Source organism: Physella acuta, unplaced genomic scaffold, assembly GCF_028476545.2.
Source record: "Physella acuta isolate Inbredline_101_S28 unplaced genomic scaffold, ASM2847654v3 ptg002029l, whole genome shotgun sequence".
Classification (NCBI taxonomy): domain Eukaryota; kingdom Metazoa; phylum Mollusca; class Gastropoda; family Physidae; genus Physella; species Physella acuta.
Genome location: NW_026733533.1, coordinates 7,217 through 34,827, shown reverse-complemented (window position 1 = coordinate 34,827; position 27,611 = coordinate 7,217). Strand labels below are relative to the sequence as shown.

General features: G+C 44.3%; 1 protein-coding gene across 1 annotated transcript; it reads right to left on the bottom strand.

The window, feature by feature from the left end:
• Positions 1-242: 242 nt before the first annotated feature.
• Positions 243-25,754, bottom strand: LOC131931777 (ATP-dependent 6-phosphofructokinase). The gene is made up of 17 exons (XM_059288606.1): positions 25,644-25,754; positions 22,087-22,259; positions 20,722-20,834; positions 16,180-16,264; positions 14,836-14,998; positions 13,594-13,713; positions 12,398-12,559; positions 11,380-11,616; positions 10,668-10,831; positions 8,777-8,928; positions 6,706-6,817; positions 4,313-4,478; positions 3,511-3,618; positions 2,505-2,628; positions 1,869-2,034; positions 1,351-1,477; positions 243-433 (listed from the first exon to the last, which is right to left on the bottom strand). Exons 1-17 carry the CDS (start codon positions 25,710-25,712, stop codon positions 305-307), a joined length of 2,370 nt encoding a protein of 789 aa, XP_059144589.1. The 5' UTR covers positions 25,713-25,754; the 3' UTR covers positions 243-304.
• Between the last annotated feature and the right edge of the window lie 1,857 nt (positions 25,755-27,611).

The following is a 27,611-nucleotide window of genomic DNA, read 5'->3' as shown; positions in this document are numbered from 1 at the left end:
CGCAAACGACTCCCTCACGTTCACTCACACTTCGGGTCGACATTGAAAGACATGCATGCATGAAGTGGGCGTGTACACGACCACCTAATCAAGTGGGCGTGTCCACTACAACCCCCCCCCCCATAAAGTGGGCGTGTCCAAGACCACTCAATCAAGTGGGCGTGACCACTACAACCCCCCCCCATCAAGTGAGCGTGTCCACGACCACCCCATCTAGTGGGTGTGTCCACTACAACACCCCCCCCCCATAAAGTGGGCGTGTCCACGACCACCCCATTTAGTGGGCGTGTCCACAGCCACCCACTCATACGCCCACGGCGTGATCGAAGAGTTGGGTGGTTTCCTCTTGAGGAGTGTCTTCATTGTCGTCCGTCGATTCCATCTCGTAGTCCTCCTCGTAGTGCTGGGTCAGGATGCGAATCAAGGGTCGTAGCTAGGGGTGGGGGGAGGGGTTGGTTCATGTGAAACTTTTAGTATTGTCTTATTCATTAATCTAAAAAGACTTCTGTTTTTTTTTAATTAATTAAACCTAACATCCGTACACTTCCTTAAAATACACTTAGGCCCTAAAGTATGTTATTACCTAAATCTAACCTTGACCCACTTTCTGAACAAAATGTAACCTTGACCCATTGTCTGAACCAAATATGACCTTGACCAACTTTCTGGACCAAATCTAACCTCGAGCAACTTGATGCCGAATCTTGATTAGCTAGTTAGAGTTACCATACTATCGCCACCGAGCTGACATAGCCCAAACCTTGACCCTCTGGCTGACCTAATCCTACCATCAACCCGCTGAATGACCTAACCTTTACCCACCGGTTGACCTAACCCTGACCCTATCCCGCTAGTTCCCTTAGCTAACCAATCCTTGATCCGATATGCTGACCTATCCTAACATTGACCCTAAAAGTGACCTAATCCTATCTTTGACCTTCAATCTGACTTATCCTAACCTTGAATCTCAAAATGACCTAACGCTAACCTTGACCTTCAAGTAAAAATCGCCCTAACCGTGACTATCAATCTGACCTAAACCAAACCCTGACCCTCGAGCTGACATAACCCTGACCTTAATCCTCAAAGTGACATAACCCTGACCTTGAGCCTCGAGCTGACCCTGACCTTGACCCTTGAATCGACCTAACCCTGACCTTGACCCTCGAGCCGATCTAACCCTGACCTTGAGCCTCGAGCTGACCCTGACCTTGGCCCTCGAGATGACCTAACCCTGACCTTGACCCTCGAGTCGATCTAACCCTGACCTTGAGCCTCGAGCTGACCCTGACCTTGACCATCGAGATGATCTAACCCTGACCTTGAGCCTCGAGCTGACCTAACCCTGACCTTGAGCCACCAGTTGTAGGTGGGGACCTTGAGCTGCAGGTCCGTCTCAGCGAGGAGCCTGGTGACCGGCCTGAACATGATGATCCTCTTGTTCAGACACAGCACGACCTTGTTCTTGGGGCTCTCACTGCAAGAACAACCCCCTAACCGATTAGCCGTACCCACATACTTTGTTACCGCTCAGAAAGATCCTCAAAATGGAAACTTTAATAGGTGATGGTTCGTTATATATATAAACAGTTGAGGAAATTTTCTTGGCGATAACATCTTTGAAAAAAAAACAATGTATATCAGGTGGGAGGTGTATGAGCTTAAAGAAAGGTTAACGATTAAATCGTAATGGGGCTGGTAAGTAGGTCACCAACCAGTTCTACGCCTCAATAAAACCTGCATGAGCCATAGAACTGGTTGGTGACCTACTTACCAGCCCTATTGTCGGAGATGATAAAAACAAGTCCACACTTTAGGATACTGTCACGTGACCGATTAGAAAGTATGAGCGGCGAAGATGTACTCACTCATAAATCATGCCGTTCATGGGGGAGATAGCCTCCACCGTGTTCAACAGCCACTCGCCACTGCGTAGCCCGTAGATGGTCCCGCTTTTACGGTCCATTGGGGAGGGGAGGACACCTAGTTGTACCTGCCCCACACTTCCGGTTCGACACGAGAACACGCCGGCTCCTGTATTCATATATATATATATATATATATATATATATATATATATATATATATATATATATATATATATATATATATATTTATATATATATATATATATTTATATTTATATTTATTTATTTATTGATATATATATATTTATTTATTGATATATATATATATATATATATATATATATATATATATATATATATATATATATATATATATATATATCATAATGCGAAATAACGCAAAATTAAAAACAGATCGCGGAATATACATAGTATAAAGCGATAAGGAGTATACACAACAAAAATAACGCGGATATAATTTACATGACAAAATAAAACTGTATAGCGCACAAATACAATTTACAGGACCATAAAGCAAAATAACACTTTATATAACGTAGTGCACAACTGCATTTTACAACGCGGTATTGACCATGCACTGCACAAAATCTGACGTCACACACACGACGGTCGCACCTTCCTCCGTGAACAATTTATGCATGAAGTCTGATGTGTAGTTTTCGTTGGCGAACTCGCTCCTTAAGATGAGTGCGTTCCTGACGCCAGACTTTTGGATTTTGTTTTTAATGTGGTCCACATCCTAGGGAGTTAAAGAAAAACAAAAATCAAGAATTCTGATGGTAGAGGAGCTTGGTAAATTGATAGCTAAATTTGGGCGTTATTGAGTAAAAAAAAATAACGCTGGTAGTGGATGAAAAAAGACATTAATTTTAGTGTTCGTATGGGGGGGGGGGGGGAATAAAATTTATTTTGCATTTAAGATTGAAAATTATGGTTAAAAATGAAATTAGATCTTTGTAAGTTGTCAACAAAACAACTTGAGTCATGGATTTATCTAAATGTTATTAATTTGCATTACATTTGTTAAAACACAAATATGGAAAATAATGTTGTTTAGAGTAAGTAACCCTTGGCTGGGGATTATACGCATGTCGTTTCATTGACGTTTGTTAAGTTCTCATTAAGGTAAAAAATGTAACATATTATTCTAGTCGTATTATTTGTCGGAGTTTTAAAAAACCAACTGATATATAACTGCATTCGTTACCAAAAGTTCTTTTTAAAGTGTGTCTTGAATTCCCAATAATATGTGTCAAAACTTAACAGTGAAAGTCTGACAACGCTTACCTGTGAAATTGTGTCAAGACCTACCTGTAAAACTGTATCAAGACTTACCTGTAAAACTGTGTCAAGATTTACCTGTAAAACTGTGTCAAGATTTACCTGTAAAACTGTGTCAAGATTTACCTGTAAAACAGTGTCATGACTTACTGTAAAACTGTGTCATGACTTACCTGTAAAACTGTGTCAAGACTTACCTGTTAAACTGTGTCATGACTTACATGTATAACTGTGTCATGACTTACCTGTATAACTGTGTCAAGACTTACCTGTAAATCTGTGTCAAGATTTTACCTGTAAAACTGTCATGACTTACCTGTAAAGCAGTGTAAAGACTTACCTGTAAGAGCGTGTCTAGGTTGACGACCTCCTGTCTGATGTAGGCCGCATCGGCCCCGACACACACAGCACACATGGTGGTGAGGTAACCGCAGTTCTGGCCTAAAGTCTGGCACCAAATTAAAGTTCATTTCAGTTAAGGCCTTTCACCTCAGGTACACGCATATAATTATAACATATTACTTAAGTTAAGGCTTTCCTCGTTTATCATGTGCACACATATAGTTATAATATAACATTTCAGTGAAGGCCTTTCATCTTTATCAGATACATACATATATGATAACATATTATTTTAGTTATGGCCAGTCACCTCAGGTACACGCATATAATTGTAACATATTACTTAAGTTAAGGCTTTCCTCGTGTATCATGTGCACACATATATTTATAATATAACATTTCAGCGAAGGCCTTTCATCTTTATCAGATACATACATATATGATAACATATTATTTTAGTTATGGCCAGTCACCTTTATCAGGTGCACACATATAACAACATACATCAACTTTAATGGAATAGGCTGGTCGAGTGCTAGTCAGTATTACAGCACATGACGCTGGTCTTGAATATCCTCAGAAATGTTGGTTTAGATGTAGGGGAGAGGGTATGGTGATGACCACATAACCCATTCATACATCAACCTCAGCAAAATTTACACATTCTTCTTTATCTTTACTACGGTCAGTTACATTTGTATGTGTTGCAAATTTTAATTATGTAGGTTATGTGTACGCGTGTTAACGCGTGAAATGAGTACATTAGTGTGGTGTGTAATTAAACGTATGTGAACGGTCACCTCAATGATGTAGACGTAGTTTTTGTTCGCTTTAGCGAGCCGCTTCATCTTATCGCAGTAGCCGACAATCTCGTTCAGGGCCGAGTCGCTGCCGATGGAGATCTCACAGCCCGGGATGTTGTTCATGATGGTCACAGGCACCATACACATGGGGATGCCGAAGTTTCTGTGGAAGATATACTGGCACCATACATATGAGGCATGACAAAATTGGAAGAGAAAGTGGCACCATACACATGGGGATGCCGAAGTTTCTGTGGAATATGTAGTGGCACCATACACATGGGGGGTAAAAAAATTAGAAGACATTGGTGTACCATACACATGGGGATGCTGAAGTTTCTGTGGAAGATATAGTGGCACCATACACATGGGGGGTAAAAAAATTAGAAGACATAGGTGTACCATACACATGTGGATGCCGAAGTTTCTGTGGAAGATATAGTGGCACCATACACATGGGGATGGCGAAGTTTCTGTGGAAGATATAATGGCACCATACACGGGGATGCTAAAATTGGAAGATATAGTGGTACCATACACATGGGTATGACAAAATTGGAAGAGATAGTGGTACCATACAAATGGGGATGCTGAAATTGAAGAGATAGTGGTACCATAGACGTAAGGATACTAAAATTTATGTCGAAGAGACAGTGGTACCATACACATGGGAATGCAAACGTTAGATCTCATTTGTGCCATGGTTGATCTCATCGTTGCCATGGTAATGATGGCCGCCGAAATCGGTCAAGCCTGGTTTTTATTGATATTGTATTTTTTTAAAAGTTGTGCACCAATACATGATATGACTACATCAAAGAAAAATACTTTATACATGGATTGTTTGTGCAATGAGAGAGCCGAAAATGTGAAAAACGCCTTTTTGTGCTGATTCAAAGAACGGCAACAAGATGAGATGACATAAGGGTAGTCCACCGATATGTGCTAGAACAACACATATATGACACAAGAACACATATATGACACAAGAACAAAACCTATATGAGCTAGCTCAACACGGATATGTGCTAGAAAAACACATATGTGTGCTAAGACAACAAGAACAACTCACCTATATGTGACAGAACAACACCAATTTGTTCTATGTTCTAGAACAACACATACATGTGCTGACCCAACAAGAACAACTCACAGTTATGTGACAGAACAACACCACTATGTTCTATGTTCTAGAGCAGGGGTCTCCAAACTACGGCCCGCGGGCCGGATGCGGCCCACGAAGTCCTCTCATCCGGCCCGCGTGGATCTTTTTTCTCCAAGAAAAAATCGTTTGTTGGTGATGGCTGAGGAAGAAACTGGCCCCCGAACTGAAATTTGATAGTTAATGCGGCCCTCGGACTGAAAAGTTTGGAGACCCCTGTTCTAGAACAACACATAGATGTGCTGACCCAACAAGAAGAACTTACCGATATGTTCTATGTTCTAGAACAACACATAGATGTGCTGACCCAACAAGAAGAACTCACCGATATGTTCTATGTTCTAGAACAACACATAGATGTGCTGACCCAACAAGAAGAACTCACCGATATGTTCTATGTTCTAGAACAACACATAGATGTGCTGACCCAACAAGAAGAACTCACCGATATGTTCTATGTTCTAGAACAACACATAGATGTGCTGACCCAACAAGAAGAACTCACCGATATGTTCTATGTTCTAGAACAACACATAGATGTGCTGACCCAACAAGAAGAACTTACCGATATGTTCTAAGTTCTAGAACAACACATAGATGTGCTGACCCAACAAGAAGAACTCACCGATATGTTCTATGTTCTAGAACAACACATAGATGTGCTGACCCAACAAGAAGAACTCACCGATATGTTCTATGTTCTAGAACAACACATAGATGTGCTGACCCAACAAGAAGAACTCACCGATATGTTCTATGTTCTAGAACAACACATAGATGTGCTGACCCAACAAGAAGAACTCACCGATATGTTCTATGTTCTAGAACAACACATAGATGTGCTGACCCAACAAGAAGAACTCACCGATATGTTCTATGTTCTAGAACAACACATAGATGTGCTGACCCAACAAGAAGAACTCACCGATATGTTCTATGTTCTAGAACAACACATAGATGTGCTGACCCAACAAGAAGAACTCACCGATATGTTCTATGTTCTAGAACAACACATAGATGTGCTGACCCAACAAGAAGAACTCACCGATATGTTCTATGTTCTAGAACAACACATAGATGTGCTGACCCAACAATGAAGAACTCACCGATATGTTCTATGTTCTAGAACAACACATAGATGTGCTGACCCAACAATGAAGAACTCACCGATATGTTCTATGTTCTAGAACAACACATAGATGTGCTGACCCAACAATGAAGAACTCACCGATATGTGCCCACCTTCTCGTACATCTGGTACAGACTCTCGAATGCAGGGAACGACCCGACCAACAGAAGGCCACACAATCCCAGGTTTTGGATGGCGGCGTCGATGTTTTCTGGGGGGAGAGAGGGGTGGGGGAGGACTGATGTGGGTCAGGGAGAGATAGGTGGGGGAGGGCTGATGTGGGTCAGGGAGAGATGGGTGGGGGAGGGCTGATGTGGGTCAGAGAGAGATGGGTGGGGGAGGACTGATGTGGGTCAGGGAGAGACGGGTGGGGGAGGACTGATGTGGGTCAGGGAGAGATGGGTGGGGGAGGACTGATGTGGGTCAGGTAGAGTTGGGTGGGGGAGGACTGATGTGGGTCAGGGAGAGACGGGTGGGGGAGGACTGATGTGGGTCAGGGAGAGATGGGTGGGGGAGGACTGATGTGGGTCAGGGAGAGTTGGGTGGGGTAGGACTGATGTGGGTCAGGGAGAGGAGTGGGGGAGGACTGATGTGGGTCAGGGAGAGGAGTGGGGGAGGACTGATGTGGGTCAGGGAGAGATGGGTGGGGTAGGACTGATGTGGGTCAGGGAGAGATGGGTGGGGGGAGGACTGACGTGGGTCAGGGAGAGATGGGTGGGGAGGACTGACGTGGGTCAGGGGGAGATGGGTGGGGGGAGGACTGATGTGGGTCGGGGAGAGGAGTGTGGGAGGACTGATGTGGGTCAGGGAGAGATGGGTGGGGGGAGGACTGACGTGGGTCAGGGAGAGACGGGTGGGGAGGACTGACGTGGGTCAGGGGGAGATGGGTGGGGGAGGACTGATGTGGGTCAGGGAGAGGAGTGTGGGAGGACTGATGTGGGTCAGGGAGAGATGGGTGGGGGGAGGACTGACGTGGGTCAGGGAGAGATGGGTGGGGAGGACTGACGTGGGTCAGGGGGAGATGGGTGGGGGGAGGACTGATGTGGGTCAGGGAGAGGAGTGTGGGAGGACTGATGTGGGTCAGGGAGAGATGGGTGGGGGGAGGACTGACGTGGGTCAGGGAGAGACGGGTGGGGGAGGACTGACGTGGGTCAGGGAGAGATGGGTGGGGGAGGACTGACGTGGGTCAGGGAGAGATGGGTGGGGGAGGACTGACGTGGGTCAGGGAGAGACGGGTGGGGGAGGACTGATGTGGGTCAGGGAGAGATGGGTGGGGGGAGGACTGACGTGGGTCAGGGAGAGACGGGTGGGGGAGGACTGATGTGGGTCAGGGAGAGATGGGTGGGGGAGGACTGATGTGGGTCAGGGAGAGACGGGTGGGGGAGGACTGATGTGGGTCAGGGAGAGACGGGTGGGGGAGGACTGATGTGGGTCAGGGAGAGATGGGTGGGGGAGGACTGACGTGGGTCAGGGAGAGACGGGTGGGGGAGGACTGATGTGGGTCACATATAGGTGTCAAATGACATCTCGTGAATGTCAAGTGTGGACTAAGATTGGTAAATGTCACATAATGACTGAAAGCTGTTGTATGTCAGATATGAAATGACATTTGGGAAGTAACATAGGATGAATGTCAAATGTGGATGACATCTGTTAAATGTCAGGTGTGTGACATTGGTGAATATGGACTTGGACTGCTGGATGTCAGTTCGTCTCATGTCAGGGTTTTCGACAACACACAGCAAATGTGACCATAATGTGATGTAAGAACATACATGCGATCTGTGTCAAGACCTTACCTAGTCCATAATGTGTAGTAAGAACATACATGCGATGTGTGTCAAGGCCGTACCTAGTCCATAATGTGATGTAAGAACATACATGCGATGTGTGTCAAGGCCGTGCCTAGACCATAATGTGATGTAAGAACATACATGCGATGTGTGTCAAAGCCGTAACTAGACCATAATGTGATGTAAGAACATACATGCGATGTTTATCAAAGCCGTACCTAGACCATAATGTGCTGTAAGAACATACATGCGATGTGTATCAAAGCCGTACCTAGACCATAATGTGCTGTAAGAACATACATGCGATGTGTGTCAAAGCCGTACCTAGACCATAATGTGATGTAAGAACAGACATGAGATTGATATCAAGGCCATACCTAGACCGTAATGTGCCGCCGGGTACCTGCAGGACCCCAGGCAGTCGTTGACCCTGGATGACCAGTGCTTGACCACGTCCCAACATAGACGCACCACGGTGCCCTTCAGCAACCCCTCGAAGCCGTCTTTGATGGCCAGCACACTGAAGCCTCTAACCCAGTCAAAAGAAAATCTTACAATGTATACACACTGAAGCCTCTAACACAGTCAAAAGAAAATCTTACAATGTATACACACTGAAGCCTCTAACCCAGTCAAAAGAAAATCTTACAATGTATACACACTGAAGCCTCTAACACAGTCAAAAGAAAATCTTACAATGTATACACACTGAAGCCTCTAACCCAGTCAAAAGAAAATCTTACAATGTATACACACTGAAGCCTCTAACCCAGTCAAAAGAAAATCTTACAATGTATACACACTGAAGCCTCTAACCCAGTCAAAAGAAAATCTTACAATGTATACACACTGAAGCCTCTAACCCAGTCAAAAGAAAATCTTACAATGTATACACACTGAAGCCTCTAACCCAGTCAAAAGAAAATCTTACAATGTATACACACTGAAGCCTATAACCCAGTCAAAAGAAAATCGTACAATGTATACACACTGAAGCCTCTAACCCAGTCAAAAGAAAATCTTACAATGTATACACACTGAAGCCTCTAACCCAGTCAAAAGAAAATCTTACAATGTATACACACTGAAGCCTCTAACCCAGTCAAAAGAAAATCTTACAATGTATACACACTGAAGCCTCTAACCCAGTCAAAAGAAAATCTTACAATGTATACACACTGAAGCCTCTAACCCAGTCAAAAGAAAATCTTACAATGTATACACACTGAAGCCTCTAACACAGTCAAAAGAAAATCTTACAATGTATACACACTGAAGCCTCTAACCCAGTCAAAAGAAAATCTTACAATGTATACACACTGAAGCCTCTAACCCAGTCAAAAGAAAATCTTACAATGTATACACACTGAAGCCTCTAACCCAGTCAAAAGAAAAACTTACAATGTATACACACTGAAGCCTCTAACCCAGTCAAAAGAAAATCTTACAATGTATACACACTGAAGCCTCTAACCCAGTCAAAAGAAAATCTTACAATGTATACACACTGAAGCCTCTAACCCAGTCAAAAGAAAATCTTACAATGTATACACACTGAAGCCTCTAACCCAGTCAAAAGAAAATCTTACAATGTATACACACTGAAGCCTCTAACCCAGTCAAAAGAAAATCTTACAATGTATACACACTGAAGCCTCTAACCCAGTCAAAAGAAAAACTTACAATGTATATTTTTAGTCTTTTTATTTTAAACTTGTATCAATGTACTTTCGATGTTTTTAGGTCTGGGTGGTATTTGATATGGACGTGCCTTAAGTATTGGTCTCAGCAGTCAGGCAATGACGGAAAAGATATTATATTTTTTTTAGAATTGTATTCTCCTGTAGTAGTAAAGCCCTACAAATTCCCACAAGACAAAGTCATGACTAGCTCTACATAGTCCTACGGTAAAAGTCCTATAGTAGCACAGTCCTACAAAGGCCTACAGTAACAAATTTACTAAGCCCTACAGAGTTTTACAGTAAAACATGCCTACTGTAGAATTGTTTTACGCAGCCCTACATTAGTACATTCCTATACAGATTAATGTCCCACAAAGTCCTACAGTCTTGTACAGAGCTATAGTAGCACTGTCCTACATTGTCCTACAGCTCTATATTGAGCTATAGTAGCACTGTCCTACACCGTCCATCACTACCACAGACCCATCCCATCCTACCCGATCACCTACCTGCTCTGACAGAAGCCGACGAAAGACTTGATAATCAAGCACTGGCCCACACACGACCTCCCCACCTGATGACCTACCTGCTCTGGCAGAAGCCGACAAAAGACTTGATAATCAAGCACTGGCCCACACACGCCTTCCCCACCTGGATGACGGCCACGGTCCTGTCCCGGCTCAGTGGGAGATCGATAATCCCGGGGTTCGATCTCATGCTGTGCAGGAGGACGTAGGAGCTCAGGAGACTCTGCCACAGGAGATAAGAAGGTCACAGTCAAAATGTTAGAACATAGAATGTCTACAAAAAAAAACACCTGAAATGCCTGCCACAAACTACCCACCTGCAATAGCCATCTACCCACCTGAAAATGCCCTCTACCCACCTGTAACGCCATCCATACACCTGGAAATGCCCTCCAAACACCTGGAAATGCCCTCCAAACACCTGGAAATGCCCTCCAAACACCTGGAAATGCCATCCACCCACCTGGAAATGCCTGCCACCAACCTGGAAATGCCTGCCACCTACCTGAAAATACCTGCCACCCACCTGGAAATGCCTACCACCCACCTGGAAATGCCTGCCACCTACCTGAAAATACCTGCCACCCACCTGGAAATGCCCTCCACCAACCTGGTAATACCTGCCACCCACCTGCAAACGCCATCACCCACCTGCAAATACCTGCAACACACCTGGAAATGCCTGCAACCCACCTGGAAATACCTGCCACCCACCTGCCTACCACCCACCTGGAAATGCCCTCCACCCACCTGGAAACACCTGCCACCCACCTGGAAATGCCTGCCCCGCAGACGCACGGCCTCCATGAAGTTCTTGTCAACCAGATGATGCTCCAGGAGATCGTTGGTCTCCAGACATTTCTCCATGGACATGTGTGAGATCTCGTTCCCGTTGATGCCGATGACGCAGGATCCATGCTCGTCCGTCAGGCCTTTGAGCGCCACAACGGCCTCCGCCCCCATTCTTGCCGCTATGACCCGGTCATAGGCGGAAGGCACCCCACCACACTGGGGGAGAGAGGTCATAGGTGAACCGTGGGGCGCCGCCCTGGTCGATTTAAATGGCGTCACACACTAAATACCTGGGGGGGGGGGGGAGGGGCAAGCTTTCGCGATATCCTTATTAGGATAACGGGTTTATAACAGATGTATCAAAAGTATCAAACGATCTTGTTTGGTTTTCGTTACACGTAAAACGTGTAGCAACGTGTGTCAAAATACTGTAAACAGGACGCCTGTTTGAAATATGATCTGTGACATCTAATCAGATGACCAACAAAACAAGTGACCAGGCGATCTGACCGACTGACCCATTGACCCACATGACTTCACATGACCCAGGACAGTAGATATTAAAGCTTCTCTGTGAGCAGCCGATGAGCTGTTTGACTGCCTATTTGACCCACTAACCAAATGTCCCACTGACCGACTGACCAACTGACCCACTGACCGACTGACCAACTGACCCACTGATCCTCTGACCGACTGACCAACTGACCCACTGACCGACTGACATGACCATGACCCAGCACTGTGGCCTGGCAGTTTATGTTAAGCTTCTCTGTGAGTGGCCGATTGGTTGACCGACTGACCCACTGACCACTGACCAACTGACCGACTGACCCACTAACCCACTAACCCACTGACCGACTGACCAACTGACCGACTGACCCACTGACCTGGACATGACCCAGCACTGTGGCCTGGCAGTTGATGTTAAGCTTCTCTGTGAGTGGCCGATTGGTTGACCGACTGACCCACTGACCCACTGACCGACTGACCCACTGACCTGGACATGACCCAGCACTGTGGCTTGGCAGTTGATGTTAAGCTTCTCTGTGAGAACACAACACACGTCAGACGAGGTGATCGGTTTCCCAAACCTATCGGTGGCACCCTCGGACACGAAGATGATGATACACTCCACCCCCATCAGGTGGTCGTCTCGCACCTGTAGGTGAGTACAAGACATACAGGTAAGCTACAGGTGAGCTACAGGTGAGCTACAGACATACAGGTAAGCTACAGGTGAGGTACATGTGAGCTACAGGTAAGCTACAGGTGAGGTACAGGTGAGGTACAGGTGAGCTACAGACATACAGGTTAGCTACTGGTGAGCAACAGGTGAGTTACAGGTGAGCTACAGGTGAGCTACAGGTGAGGTACAGGTGAGCAACAGGTGAGCTACAGGTGAGCTACAGACATACAGGTTAGCTACTGGTGAGCAACAGGTGAGTTACAGGTGAGCTACAGGTGAGCTACAGGTGAGGTACAGGTGAGCTACAGGTGAGCTACAGGTGGGCTACAGGTGAGTTACAGGTGAGCAACAGTTGAGCTACAGGTGAGGTACAGGTGAGCAACAGTTGAGCTACAGGTGAGCTACAGACATACAGGTAAGCTACAGGTGAGCTACAGGTGAGGTACAGGTGAGCTACAGGTGAGGTACAGGTGAGGTACAGGTGAGCTACAGGTGAGCTACAGGTGAGTTACAGGTGAGATACGGGTGAGCTACAGGTGAGCTCCAGGTGAGTTACAGGTGAGCAACTGGTGAGCTACAGGTGAGCTACAGGTGAGCAACTGGTGAGGTACGGGTGAGCTACAGGTGAGCTCCAGGTGAGTTACAGGTGAATTACGGGTGAGCTACAGGTGAGCTACAGGTGAGCTACAGGTGAGATACGGGTGAGCTACAGACATACAGGTAAGTTACAGGTGAGCTACAGACTTAGGGGAATAGGCTACATCGACATAGGTGTAAGCGTAAGCTACATTAACATGGATGTAACTAAGGGCTATATCACATGGATGTCACCTTGGGCTACCTCAGCATAAAATTAATCATGGCTTACAGTAGCAAAACGCTAAAAGAGGTAGAATTTAAAAATAAAGTCTTATTGGCTTAAGTTATATCTAGTTTCTCTCAATCCTACATATTGATGTACTCCCCCGCCATTGTACATAAACCTCCCACCCCCACCTCCACCTCACCTTGCTGTACAGCTCCTCCCTCCAGTCCCCCTGCGGCGGCCACTCAGGTAGAAACACCATGCTGGCATCACACGCCACAGCAGCTGCTAGAGCCAGGTAGCCGCTCGTCTTCCCCATCACCTGCAACAATGGAAGCACTGGTCACGCATGAGCGGATGTTATAGCACATCCATGACAAAACCTACATCCAGGACAACCCTTTTTTCAGTCACGACAACCAACATCCTTGACAGCTAACCTCAATATCAACTCATCCCCATGACAACCCGCCCCATAATAACGTACTTCCATGACAACCCACCTTCATGACAACCCACCCCCATGACAACCCACCTCTATAACAACCAACCCCATGACAACCCGTCCCCATGACAACCCACCCCCATGACAACCCACCTCTATAACAACCAACCCCATGACAACCCGTCCCCATGACAACCCACCCCCATGACAACCCACCTCTATAACAACCAACCCCATGACAACCCGCCCCATGACAACCCACCTCCATGACAACCCGACCCATGACAACCTGCCCCATGACAACCCGCCCCATAACAACCCACCTCCATGATAACCCACCCCATGACAACCCGCCCCATGACAACCCCCCTCTATAACAACCCGCCCCATGAAAACCCCTCTTTATAACAGCCCGCCCCATGACAACCCCTCTATAACAGCCCGCCCCATGACAACCCCTCTATAACAACCCGCCCCATGACAACCCCTCTATAACAGCCCGCCCCATGACAACCCCTCTATAACAACCCGCCCCATGACAACCCCTCTATAACAGCCCGCCCCATGACAACCCCTCTATAACAACCCGCCCCATGACAACCCCTCTATAACAGCCCGCCCCATGACAACCCCTCTATAACAGCCCGCCCCATGACAACCCCTCTATAACAACCCGCCCCATGACAACCCCTCTATAACAGCCCGCCCCATGACAACCCCTCTATAACAGCCCGCCCCATGACAACCCCTCTATAACAACCCGCCCCATGACAACCCCTCTATAACAACCCGCCCCATGACAACCCCTCTATAACAACCCGCCCCATGACAACCCACCTCTATAACAGCCCGCCCCATGACAACCCGCCTCTATAACAACCCGCCCCATGACAACCCCTCTATAACAACCCGCCCCATGACAACCCACCATGACAACCCCTCTATAACAGCCCGCCCCATGACAACCCCTCTATAACAACCCGCCCCATGACAACCCACCTCTATAACAAAGGCAGCCCGGGTACTGCTGGCACTGGTGGCGATGGCGTCGGTGGCCTCCAGGATTTTGTGAATGGCCGAGTTGGCCCCGATGGCCATGTCAGTGCCGCAGACGTCATTGACGATGCTGGACACGATGCCAACCACTCTCAGACTTTTATACCTGCAACAACACAGGTCAACACACGGTCAACACACGTTCAATACACGGTCAACACACGGTCAACACACGGTCAACACACGGTCAACACACGGTCAACACACAGAAAACACATAAACAACACACGGTCAACACACGGTCAACACACGGTCAGCACACGGTCAGCACACGGTCAGCACACGGTCAGCACACGGTCAGCACACGGTCAGCACACGGTCAGCACACGGTCAGCACACGGTCAGCACACGGTCAGCACACGGTCAGCACACGGTGAACACACGGTGAACACACGGCGAACACACGGCGAACACACGGCGAACACACGGCGAACACCCGGCCAGCACACGGCCAGCACACGGTCAGCACACGGTCAGCACACGGTCAGCACACGGTCAGCACACGGTGAACACACGGTGAACACACGGCGAACACACGGCGAACACACGGCGAACACACGGCGAACACCCGGCCAGCACACGGTCAGCACACGGTCAACACACGGCCAGCACACGGTCAGCACACGGTCAGCACACGGTCAGCACACGGTCAACACACGGCCAGCACACGGTCAGCACACGGTCAGCACACGGTCAACACACGGCCAGCACACGGTCAGCACACGGTCAACACACGGCCAGCACACGGTCAGCACACGGTCAGCACACGGTCAGCACACGGTCAGCACACGGTCAACGAACGGCCAGCACACTTAGCACACAGACAAAACACAATGAACACAATCGAAAACCTTTTCTATTTGCACGGCCACAGACTGAACATTCAGTGGTATCTATTTTAAGTTCGTCATTCAAAAATTGAAAATCATGGCGAATTTTTATCTTAGTTAAAATGTTTTAATTTTGAAAAACTTTTAGAAAACGTTTTCTAAAAAACTTTTTTTTAAGAAAAAATCCATTGAGAAAATTGACGAGCAATGTAATATTTAAACTTTTTATTAGTATAGGCTTACTTCAGATACAAAATGATTTTATTCAGTGCCAGTAAAATCCAGTTTCTGTGAACTCTAATTTTGTATATTTAAAAGTATATTTATAGAAGTCTTTACTAAGGGAAGATACTTCTCTTTTCAGTAAGAAAACCATATATCTTAGTTGCTTCCCTTTACTATTTTTTCTTCTGATTTCAGCCAGACTCACAATAGATTTTAGATAAGAGAAACTAACTTGTGCAAGAGACTTTTATCCACCAAGTTTTTGTCGTCCAGGCTACGAATGATACTCTGCCACTCTTTCTGTAATGAGTGGACCCCTATTGGAAGAGAGAGATTAGTTATGTTTTGGTTATAGCTAGACTGGGGTTTTAAGGCAGAAAGGGGTCATCCAAAAATGACGTCACGCTTTTTTTGACGATTTTTACCTCCACCCCTCCCCTCCGTCACACGTCGTCACAAAAAGCCAGACCCCCCCCCCTAAAATGACGTCACACCTCAACCTACAAACCCCCTCAAAATTGCAGTTGAATTTTTTTTAAACGTCGATATTTTTCCAAAATCTTGTCTAAACTATTACAATTTATTAAAACAGTTATCTGAAACACGAAATAACGTCTAAAATTCGTTTTCTAACATTGCTTTTTTATAATGCAAAAATGTGACGTCGCAACATCTGACCCCCCCCCCCCCCCTCACCCTCATCACACATCGTCACAAAATTACGGACCCCTCCCCCCTACGAGTGTGACGTCATTAATGGATGACCGCAAAGTTGTACGTAATAGGTTTTGATATTTCTAAAATTCACGCAAAACCTCGACTAATAATGCCAGCCGTAATTACTAAAGAAATACATGCATCTTCTGAAATTGAAATATGGATAATTGTCGTAATTAAAAAAAAAATAAACCTTCGCTTCAAAATATAAAAACTTTCTGTTTTTGTATGTTCATTCGAGCATTTGTTTAGTTCTCGTAAAACTCCTTATGGGTAATCGTCCGGCTCCCATCTGTTATATTAAATGTAACACCTTCTCAAACCTGGTGGTCAATAGAGCAGATGAAGTAGAGTTTATCTCTTTCTCCGACCTTGTGTATGTCCAGTGGCCTTTACTTTTGCTAGCGTCAATCGGTTACCCATCAGAGTTGGGTGGACTCAGGGATTTGAACTCGAGACTTTTGGGCTATATATGAAGCTCTCTATCTGCTACCACTAACCTGTGACGCTACCGTGCGGCGTCAATTCGGCCAATCACGAAACGGCCCCGTCAAAACGACCCCGTCAAATCGGCCCCGTCAAAAGGGCCAGCGCCATATGGACCCCGTCATATAGGCTCCCGACAAATAGGCTCCCGTCATTTAGGCTACCGACAAATAGGCTCCCGTTATATAGGCTCCCGACAAAAGGGCTCCAGTCAATAAGGCTCCTGACAAATAGGCTCCCGTCATTTTGGCTCCCGACATATAGTCTCCCGTCATTTAGTTTTTTCCACAAAACGGCCCCCGTCATTACGACTCCCGACAAATAGGCTCCCGCCATTTAGTTTCTCCACAAAACGGCCCCCGTCATTACGACTCCCGACAAATAGGCTAGCGTCATTTTGGCTCCCGACAAAAAGGCTCCTGTCAATTTGGCTCCAGACAAAAGGACCACTGACACAGTGGCGTAGCTACCGTAAAGCTAGCGTAAGCAAGGCATGGGGGCCCAAGGCACATAGGGGCCCTTTCCCTCATAAAAAATTAAAACTTTTACAATGGAATTTTAATATTTGTTACATATAAATAATTTTAAAAAAGAAAAAGGTTAAAAGTTCCAAAAAGCCCCCCCCCCCCCCCCACCGATTCGGCAGTGGGATTCAGTGTTTGTGGGTCAAACAGAGCCCAATCGTTATAATAACACTACAGGCTATATCACTTTGTCGTGCAGGACATTGAGAGAATCAGCCTATAAATAAACTTTTTAGCAGTAGTAGGCAAGCATAATAATATAGTATAAATACAAAATCAGGACATATAAAATACAAAATGTTGCCGTCAGAATATTTATATATTAAAAAATATCCATCGTAAGTAGAAGTTGATCTCTTCGTTTAACTCCTCTGTAGCCTAACGCAGAGGCGTAGCGAAGGCGAGGTGGGGGGTGCGGACCGCAACGGGTGACACCATTTAGGGGGGGGGGGGGTGACACCAAAGGCAAAAAATTGTAAAATTTATAGAATGAAATGCCATTTTCCAGATCCATTAGTTAAAGTTAAATAGTCTTCTAAGTACAAATCGAAAATTATATCAAGAGGGGGGGGGGGGGTGTGACACCACGACGTAAACGTAAACTATAAAGAAAACAATGCTACATCCAACTGTATTATAAACAGACTGTAGATAAACATCGTTACTATTAAGTCAGCAGTGATTAAAGCTTAAACACGTACGTGTACCAGTATGTGGCATATATATAAATTTTAGGCCTATGTAGGCCGACACACACACACACACACACACACACACATATATATATATATATATATATATATATATATATATATATATATATATATATATATATATATATATATATATATATATATATATATATATATATACACATATATATATACACACACACACACACACACACATATATATATATATATATATATATATATATATATATATATATATATATATATATATATATATATATATATATATATATATATATATATATATATATATATATATATATATATATATATATATGCTTTGTTTCCTGGGAGGGGGTGACAATACGAAGTGCCGCACCGGGTGAGACCCGACCTAGCGACGCCACTGGCCTAACGGCTGACGAAGGGGCCCACTGATAATTTTTGCATAGGGGCCCAAAAATCCTATCTACGCCACTGCACTGACAATACCGTTTCTGTAGAGACTAAGTCTCACGGCAAAGCGGTCTCATTGAATATGACATCTGCCAGTGGGACCCCTTCATCAATATTCTTTAGAGTTAGCTTATCCAACACTTTTATGTAATACAACGTATGCATCTCTTGTTCGGCAGGCCTTATTTTTATATTAGTTTATCTATTATAAAATATAGTATGTTTTAATTTAAGGGTCCTCTATCTATGACATCCATAATTGAGTCGGTTATAGGCTGTTCCAACTCATTGTGTGGGGAGAAGGGTCCATGCTGTACCTTCCTAACTGCAATATGCTTGTACAGGGGCGTAGCGAGGGGGGGGGGGGGCGGGGGGGGGTGAGGACCGCACCGGGTGACACCATTTAGGGGGGTGACACAAAGGCAAAAAATAGCAAAATATATAGAGAAAAAGTTGAGGGGGTAGGGGTGCAAATCGAAAGTGTGGGGGGGGGGTGCAAATCGAAAACTTGAAAGTTTGTCCCCGGGAAGGGTCGCAACGCCTCTGGGGGGGGGGGGCACCATTAAGTGCCGCACCGGGTGACAACCGACCTCGCTACGCCACTGTGCTTGTAGGTCATCAAAACAAAATGCTGTTATCATGTTAACATCATGTATATCATACATTTACACTTCTGTGCTCGCTTTTAAGCAACAGATCTTTTCTGTTGTAAATTAAACATTATCAAAACTTTAGAATTGGTGGAATTTAGCTGTTAAGGGCTCGATTTGTTTGTGAATTAATGTTGGTTCATGAAAAAATAATTTCATTTGGGCATTAAAAAGAGGTTATGGTGGTATTGGAGGTAGGACACAATGGTTACTTGTATGCCAATAGTGGTCATATCATTCATTTTTCTGGAGCCAATATGTCGGGAGTCATTTTGTCAAAAGCCAATATGTCGGGAGCCCAATTGCGGGGAGCCAATATGTCGGGAGCCCATTTGTCGGTAGCCAAAATGTCGTGAGCCCATTTGCCGGGAGCCCATTTGTCTTGAGCCCTTATGTCGGGAGCCAATATGTCGGGAGCCGCTTTGTCGGGAGCCAATATGTCCTGAGCCTATTTGTCAGGGGTTAATATGTCGGGAGTTTATTTGTCGGGAGCCTAAATATCGGGAGCCCATTTGTCGGGAGCCTATATGTCGCAAGTCAATATGACGGGAGCCCATTTGACGGGAGCCAATAAGTCGGGGCCCTTTTGACGGGGCTATTTTGACGGGGTCGGTTTGTCGGGAGTCGATTTGACGGGGTCGTATTAACGGGGCCGTTTTGACGGGGTCGATTTGTCCCGGGCCGTTTTGACAGGGCACCGACGCTACATACCTTTGAGCGTCTCTCTACTAGGTAAACCTGTGACGCTACATACCTTTGAGCGTCTCTCTACTCTACTAGGTAAACCTGTGACGCTACATACCTTTGAGCGTCTCTCTACTAGGTAAACCTGTGACGCTACATACCTTTGAGCGTCTCTCTACTAGGTAAACCTGTGACGCTACATACCTTTGAGCGTCTCTCTACTAGGTAAACCTGTGACGCTACATACCTTTGAGCGTCTCTCTATCTGCTACCACTAAGCTGTGACGCTACATACCTTTGAGCGTCCCGTCTCCGCCTATAGCTACAATATTTTACATACCTTTGAGCGTCCCGTCTCCGCCTATAGCTACAATATTTTACATACCTTTGAGCGTCCCGTCTCCGCCTATAGCTACAATATTTTACATACCTTTGAGCGTCCCGTCTCCGCCTATAGCTACAATATTTTACATACCTTTGAGCGTCCCGTCTCCGCCTATAGCTACAATATTTTACATACCTTTGAGCGTCCCGTCTCCGCCTAAAGCTACAATATTTTACATACCTTTGAGCGTCCCGTCTCCGCCTATAGCTACAATATTTTGAATGCCGTTTTCGATCAAATTTTTCGCAGCTTTCATTCGAGTGGCCCGTTCCACAAACTCGGGACATTTACACCTGTAAAGAGACAAAATATTTGACATTTACACCTGTAAAGAGACAAAATATTTGACATTTACACCTGTAAAGAGACAAAATATTTGACATTTACACCTGTAAAGAGACAAAATATTTGACATTTACACCTGTAGAGAGTAAACAGATTTGACATTTGCACCTGTAAAGAGACAACATATTTGACATTTACACCTGTAGAGAGTAAACAGATTTGACATTTACACCTGTAAAGAGACAACAGATCGGGCATTTGCACCTGTAAAGAGACAACAGATTGGGCATTTGCACCTGTAAAGAGACAACAGATTGGGCATTTGCACCTGTAAAGAGACAACAGATTGGGCATTTGCACCTGTAAAGAGACAACAGATTGGGCATTTGCACCTGTAAAGAGACAACATATTTGACATTTACACCTGTAAAGAGACAACATATTTGACATTTACACCTGTAAAGAGACAACATATTTGACATTTACACCTGTAAAGAGACAACATATTTGACATTTACACCTGTAAAGAGACAACATATTTGACATTTACACCTGTAAAGAGACAACATATTTGACATTTACACCTGTAAAGAGACAACATATTTGACATTTACACCTGTAAAGAGACAACATATTTGACATTTACACATGTAAAGAGACAACATATTTGACATTTACACATGTAAAGAGACAACATATTTGACATTTACACCTGTAAAGAGAAAACAGATTGGGCATTTGCACCTGTAAAGAGACAAACACTTGTCTTTTATTCCTGTACAAACAAAACTTTGTTATTAAAATTGGCTCTTAAGATGTCTGGTTGCTCACACCTCAAAATAAAACAAGCCTTAAACCCCGTCCACCCCACCACACATAGCAGATGATACACCACCCATCTCGGCTAATATCACGTTATCCATCGCTCTGGTCTAGTGTAAGATACCCCCTCCCCTGACTCACGCACACCCATTCCCCTTGCCTAACATCAGGTTACTCCCGAGCATAATTAAGCCTAACCCTAACACACAGACTCGAACCACAACCCCATTTGACCGTCCAGCACACCCTCACGACTCTACCTACTTCACCACCGACCACATCACATTCGTTTAGCAAATGAAAAAACTAGAACCAAAACCATACATCGAATTCTAATTATCACGTCCTCTTTACTAATATGCTTCCCTACATCCAAAATTATCCTTAAAACCGCGGGTTCAAACCCAAACCACAACCAACAAACCAGGAGGTAGTTACGTTTTCAGGATGGTGCCTCCCACCCCTGCGATGTCTTCTGTGGAGATCCAGGAGGCCTCAGTGAAGTTGTCACCGCCAGCCACCATACCCTTGAAGCCTTGCTTGATGTACATCACGGTACAGCCGAGGTAGTGGGCCATCCTGACTACGGCACGGATGGCGGCGTTCATGCCCTGGGTGGGGAGGGTAGGGCAGGGTGATATGTGGTGAGATGTAGTGAGATGTGTTGAGGTGTGGTGAGATACGGTAGGTACACATAGTGAGGTATGGTGATGTATCGGATAAAATATGGTAAGATGTGAAAGATATGAAGATATATATATATATATATATATATATATATATATATATATATATATATATATATATATATATATATATATATATATATATATATGTATATATACTAGCCGTCCCGGCCAGGCCCTGCTCTGGCTTCTGTGAAAAACCTTTCTGTTAAAGACCGTTACCTGTGTGTTTAGTAATCATCATAAACCCGGCATTGCCCACCCAAACCATTTTTTTTAAAATTGTGCTTAATGAACATGCCGACAATTATTACTATCAGTTTGAAAAATGAAAATTATTTCCCAACACTTTCAACAGTAATTTTTTAACTCATAAATTTAGACTAAGAGCACGGTAATAGTCTAACACTTAAATCCATAGAAGTATGTCAACGACAAACAAACTTTTTACATGTTACATACAGAATTGAGCTTTATATATTTTATATATATATATATATATATATATATATATATATATATATATATATATATATATATATATATATATATATATATATATAGTAAGATATGTAAGAGTGCATATACTGTAATATGGTGAGCAATATGACAATCCATGATGATGTAGTATGAGATATTTTAAGAAATTGTAAGATAAAGTAAAATATGGTGAGATTTGCTGAATCCATATGATGGGATATTATATGAGCAGCGTGACTATACATGGTAAGACAAGATGGTGAATTATGGTGAGACGTTGTGAAACATTATGAAACTATAGTGGGCTCACAAGATAAGTCGTGGTGAATACACATGATTTACCTTTCTGAAAGTCAAAGAGACACAACCCGTATGCTTTTTTAAAGTAGTATTTTTACAGTTACCTCCCTTGAGTTAAGGCTTATTGTTTATTTATTTAATTTTCTACAGTTTCCGTTTAATACTTATTTGATTAAAAATTTAAATGCATTTAATGCGTGTTTACTAAGGATTTACTAAGGATAGTTTTCAATGATTATCTAAAACTTAGTTTGGTAACTTCCCTTTAATAAATCGTAATAAACTATAACTAGATTCCCTATAGTCGGTAAAAATACCCAGTGGACTTTCTTGACGATATTTTGTTTTGTATTATCATTATGACGCCAGTGGTACAACAACCATGTAACCAAGGCTGATCTGTTAGTCACTGGTATTTGACCAGTGTTTTTTTTTCAGACTTTTTTCATTGGGGGGGGGGGGGGGCACTTGAAATCTTAGGGGGGGGGGTGGACTAGATTTACCGGGGGCGGTCGGTGGACACGCGTAAAGTATTTATTTTCTGTGCAAATTCTATTTCGTTCGGGGGAGGGGGGGGGGGGTAGACCGTAGGCGTTATTCGGTTGGGGGAAAGAATCTCTGGTATTGGATGGAAAACTGTGTGGATGTAACACATTAAGAAGATTTCCCCCCCCCCCCCCTCCACCCCTGGCGTGTCTTCTTCGCTTGCACAGACCCAAAATAGAAAAGTTGTATCGCTTGCCTAAACAATTAGTCCACACTTTATTTCTATTTCTTTATCATTTTTTTTTCTCTGTTGGTCCATGAGTTTGCAAAAGACAGACCTGGAGGCGGAGTCTTCTCGAAGAACTAAAGACAGCAGGAATGTCTTGGGAGGTTGCTAAATCAACAGCCGGGGATAGGAGGAGGTTATTGTTGAGGCCCTAAGCTCCGCAAGGAGTAGAGAGGACTTAGTCGAGTAGGTCAAGTTTGGATTCAAACTCTTATCAACAAAAATACGGGTAGGGATTTTGACAAGCGCCAACAAATTTTAGGAAATGGGAGGGGGGCACACCAAGATGTGTTTGTATTTTAAAAACGAGGCGCCAAGATTTGCTAGTGTTTTTTTTTTATAAATCTATATATATAATTCTCTTCTTGGAAACGTTAGAAAACAACAAGCTGTAAGCGCGCCTTGCAGTCCCCTCTCTTCTTCTCTAGGCATATCGCAACCACCCCCCACCCCCACATGGTCTGGTGAGCTGTGGTTCACGCTAAATGTTTACAATCATAGAGCCGGGTTTAGTGACGCCTATAAGGGACAGATAATTTAGTTTAAAACTATTTTAAACTTAGGGGAGGTAACTAAGAGGATGCTGCTTTCACGGGGGGGGGGGGGGGGGTTGGGGAAAAGGAGGGTTTTAGTGTTTTAAAGCAAATAATTTCAGTAACAGCATTCAAATTATGAATTACTGAAAAGTAGAAAATAAAACAACTAAATAGCGGCGTATAATTCGCCGTGGATCGGCTCGTATATTTAATTAATTTAATATGATAAAATTTATGTAAGCCGCTGTTCTGTGCCATCATTAACCTACAACTTGGATCAGTTGTTTTTTGTTTTTTTTTAAAAAAGACGCATGAGATTTTATATTTCATTATAGTTCAAAAAGACAGAACAAATAAATATTTGTACTTTCCATTTATTCTACAGCATAATAAACCGTCGTAAAAATTGGCATCCTAGAAAAAGGCTATCTCTTTCAACTGCTTGTAAAAGACGTTTTATTATAAGCAGTGCGGCTAGACGCGAATACAAGATTATTTGAATGCTATCCACCCATTTTACCTATATTTCATTGGCCCATATTACTTTATGTAATTCACATGTTACCAGTTTGATGACTCATTAATACCCGCATGCAATAAGCCAAACCCAAGTGTGTGTGATCCACAAATATTGCATGTCCTGTATGTAGTCCACTCATATGACCTGTATGTGGACCACATATATGACCTGTATGTGGTCCACCTATATTACCTGTATGTGGCCCACCTAGATGACCTGTATGTGGTCCACTTATATGACCTGTATGTGGTCCACCTATATTACCTGTATGTGGTCCACCTACCTGTATGTGGTCCACTTATATGACCTGTGGTCCACCTATATGACCTGTATGTGGTCCACCTATATGACCTGTATGTGGTCCACCTGTATGACCTGTATGTGGCCCACCTATATGACCTGTATGTGGTCCACTCATATGACCTGTATGTGGACCACATATATGACCTGTATGTGGTCCACCTATATGACCTGTATGTGGTCCACCTATATGACCTGTATGTGGCCCACCTATATGACCTGTATGTGGTCCACCTATATGACCTGTGGTCCCACCTGTGAAAGATTACCTGTATGTGGTCCACCTATCTATATGTGGTCCACCTACCTGTATGTGGTCCACTTTTATGACCAGTGGTCGACCTATATGACCTGTATGTGGTCCACCTGTATGACCTGTGGTCCCACCTGTGAAAGATTACCTGTGAATCGTCCCCAGCAGTAAAGACAGCCAGCTTAGCATCGCTCCACGAGTTGTGCAACTTGTTCATCAGACGACTGTTGGACGCGGGCTTCGAGCCCGCCCTAGACACTGATACCGAGCCGGCCTGTAACCATAGCAGCAGCAATGTTATCGTTAGCTCACGGTTAAAGTCAGACGTGTAAGAACTAACTACCACGTACAGTATGGATCCCTAAACCATAACACGTCTTTACCTAACCCGACTTGGTTCTCCCTCTAGCTGCCACGTTTGATCATAGCCCTGACCTATGATAGGTACCTATCATAGCCCTGACCTATAATGGGTACCTATCATAGCCCTGGCCTATAATGGGTACCCATCATAGCCCTGGCCTATAATGGGTACCCATCATAGCCCTGACCTGTAATGGGTACCTATCATAGCCCTGACCTATAATGGGTACCTATCATAGCCCTGACCTATAATGGGTACCTGACTCACGTTAGGGAAAGTAAAGGCGGCTCAGCGTTGTGCTGACCACATGATCCTTTTATATTTATGCCGTGGTCCAGAGACAAGTTAACTCTACTTCATCTACCGTATGGACCGTCTAGTCCGTAAAGGGCTACTATACATTTACTTTACAGTTAGGGTTTTAGTCAGGCAGAAAAAAAAATTAAAAGCTCATTTCAGCTGCAGTTTTGCATTATAAATATTGAAAGTTTGTTCCCCGCGGGGGGGGGGGGGGGTTGCGCCAAATTGAAGGTTTGTCCCCAGTCGCCGGGAAGGGTCGCTACGCCTCTGGTGATACCAACCTAGGAACGCCAGTGGGGTTTGGGAGAGGGACAGTCTAGATCTAGGTCTAGACTAGATCTAGAAATGTGCAATGGTCATGACCGAGTTGACGAGAATCCTTCCATCATCATTGTTGACATGGAAGGGAAACTATTTTTTTAGATTTTTGCAATCAAAACGACAGTAAAAAAAAATATTTAAAAAAAAATTAAGCCTGAAAATAATTCAGAAATTTTATATTTTTAGAATTAACGTTATAGAAGTTGCAAATCCAGAGAACTTTAAAATATTGTTTTTTTTTTAGTTTAAGACTACATTTCTATTTATTTTCATCAAGCCTGAGTTATAACCTGATATCTATCTCACTTTCGTAAGACAAACATTGTTTGGCTGTATAGGAGCTCCATGATCGATATTCTGAAAACTCTACTTCATTAAAAAAAAAAAAACTTATCGTAATTTGTACAAAAATTTGCCGATACAACTTTTGGATCTTCTCCAGATAACCCTTTGCACCAAAATGTGCACGGGCGAAAAGTTCAGTCCCGACACTTTTTGCTAGCACCAATTTAATGCACGCACGCAAGCTTCGCTTATTTCTGGTGTCTAGACATTTGAACATTTAAACAGTGTTTCTTCCAGACTTTTTTCTTCGGGGGTGGGGGGGGGGCATTTGAAATTTTCGGGGGGGGGGGGGCGGTAGACTTCTTCGGGGGGGGGGGGGCGCGGACACTGTTAAAATTATATATTTTCTATATAAATTATATAAATTTCATTTCGTTCGGGGGGGGGGGGCGGCGGTAAAAAATTTCGGGGGGCTTTGCCCCCCCCCCCCTAAGAGATGCCTGGAAGAAATTCCATTAAACGCACGCCATAAAAACAACTTCTTATCCCCTTCTATGGTTAGGGTAGGGGTACCGATAAGAATTGGAATAAGGTTAGGGATTGGATTAGGGTAGGGATAAAGATAAGAATAGGGAAAGGGAGAGGGTTAAGGGTAGGGTAGGGTAGGGTAGGGTAGGGTAGGGTAGGGTAGGGTAGGGTAGGGTAGGGTAGGGTAGGGTAGGGTCGGGTAGGGTAGGGTAGGGTAAGGTAGGGTAGGTTAGGTTAGGGTAGGGTCGGGTAGGGTAGGGTAGGGTAAGGTAGGGTAGGTTAGGGTAGGGTAGGGTAGGGTACAGTAGGGTAGGCTAG

Excerpts from the sequence above, each read along its gene's own strand:
- LOC131931777 (XM_059288606.1), bottom strand. The coding sequence starts at position 25,712 with ATGAACAAGTTGCACAACTCGTGGAGCGATGCTAAGCTGGCTGTCTTT. Across the intron at positions 16,265-20,721 it reads CGGAGACGGGACGCTCAAAG|GGGTCCACTCATTACAGAAA; the intron begins GTATGTAAAATA and ends CTCTTCCAATAG. Across the intron at positions 14,999-16,179 it reads GATAAAAGTCTCTTGCACAA|GTATAAAAGTCTGAGAGTGG; the intron begins GTTAGTTTCTCT and ends GTGTTGTTGCAG.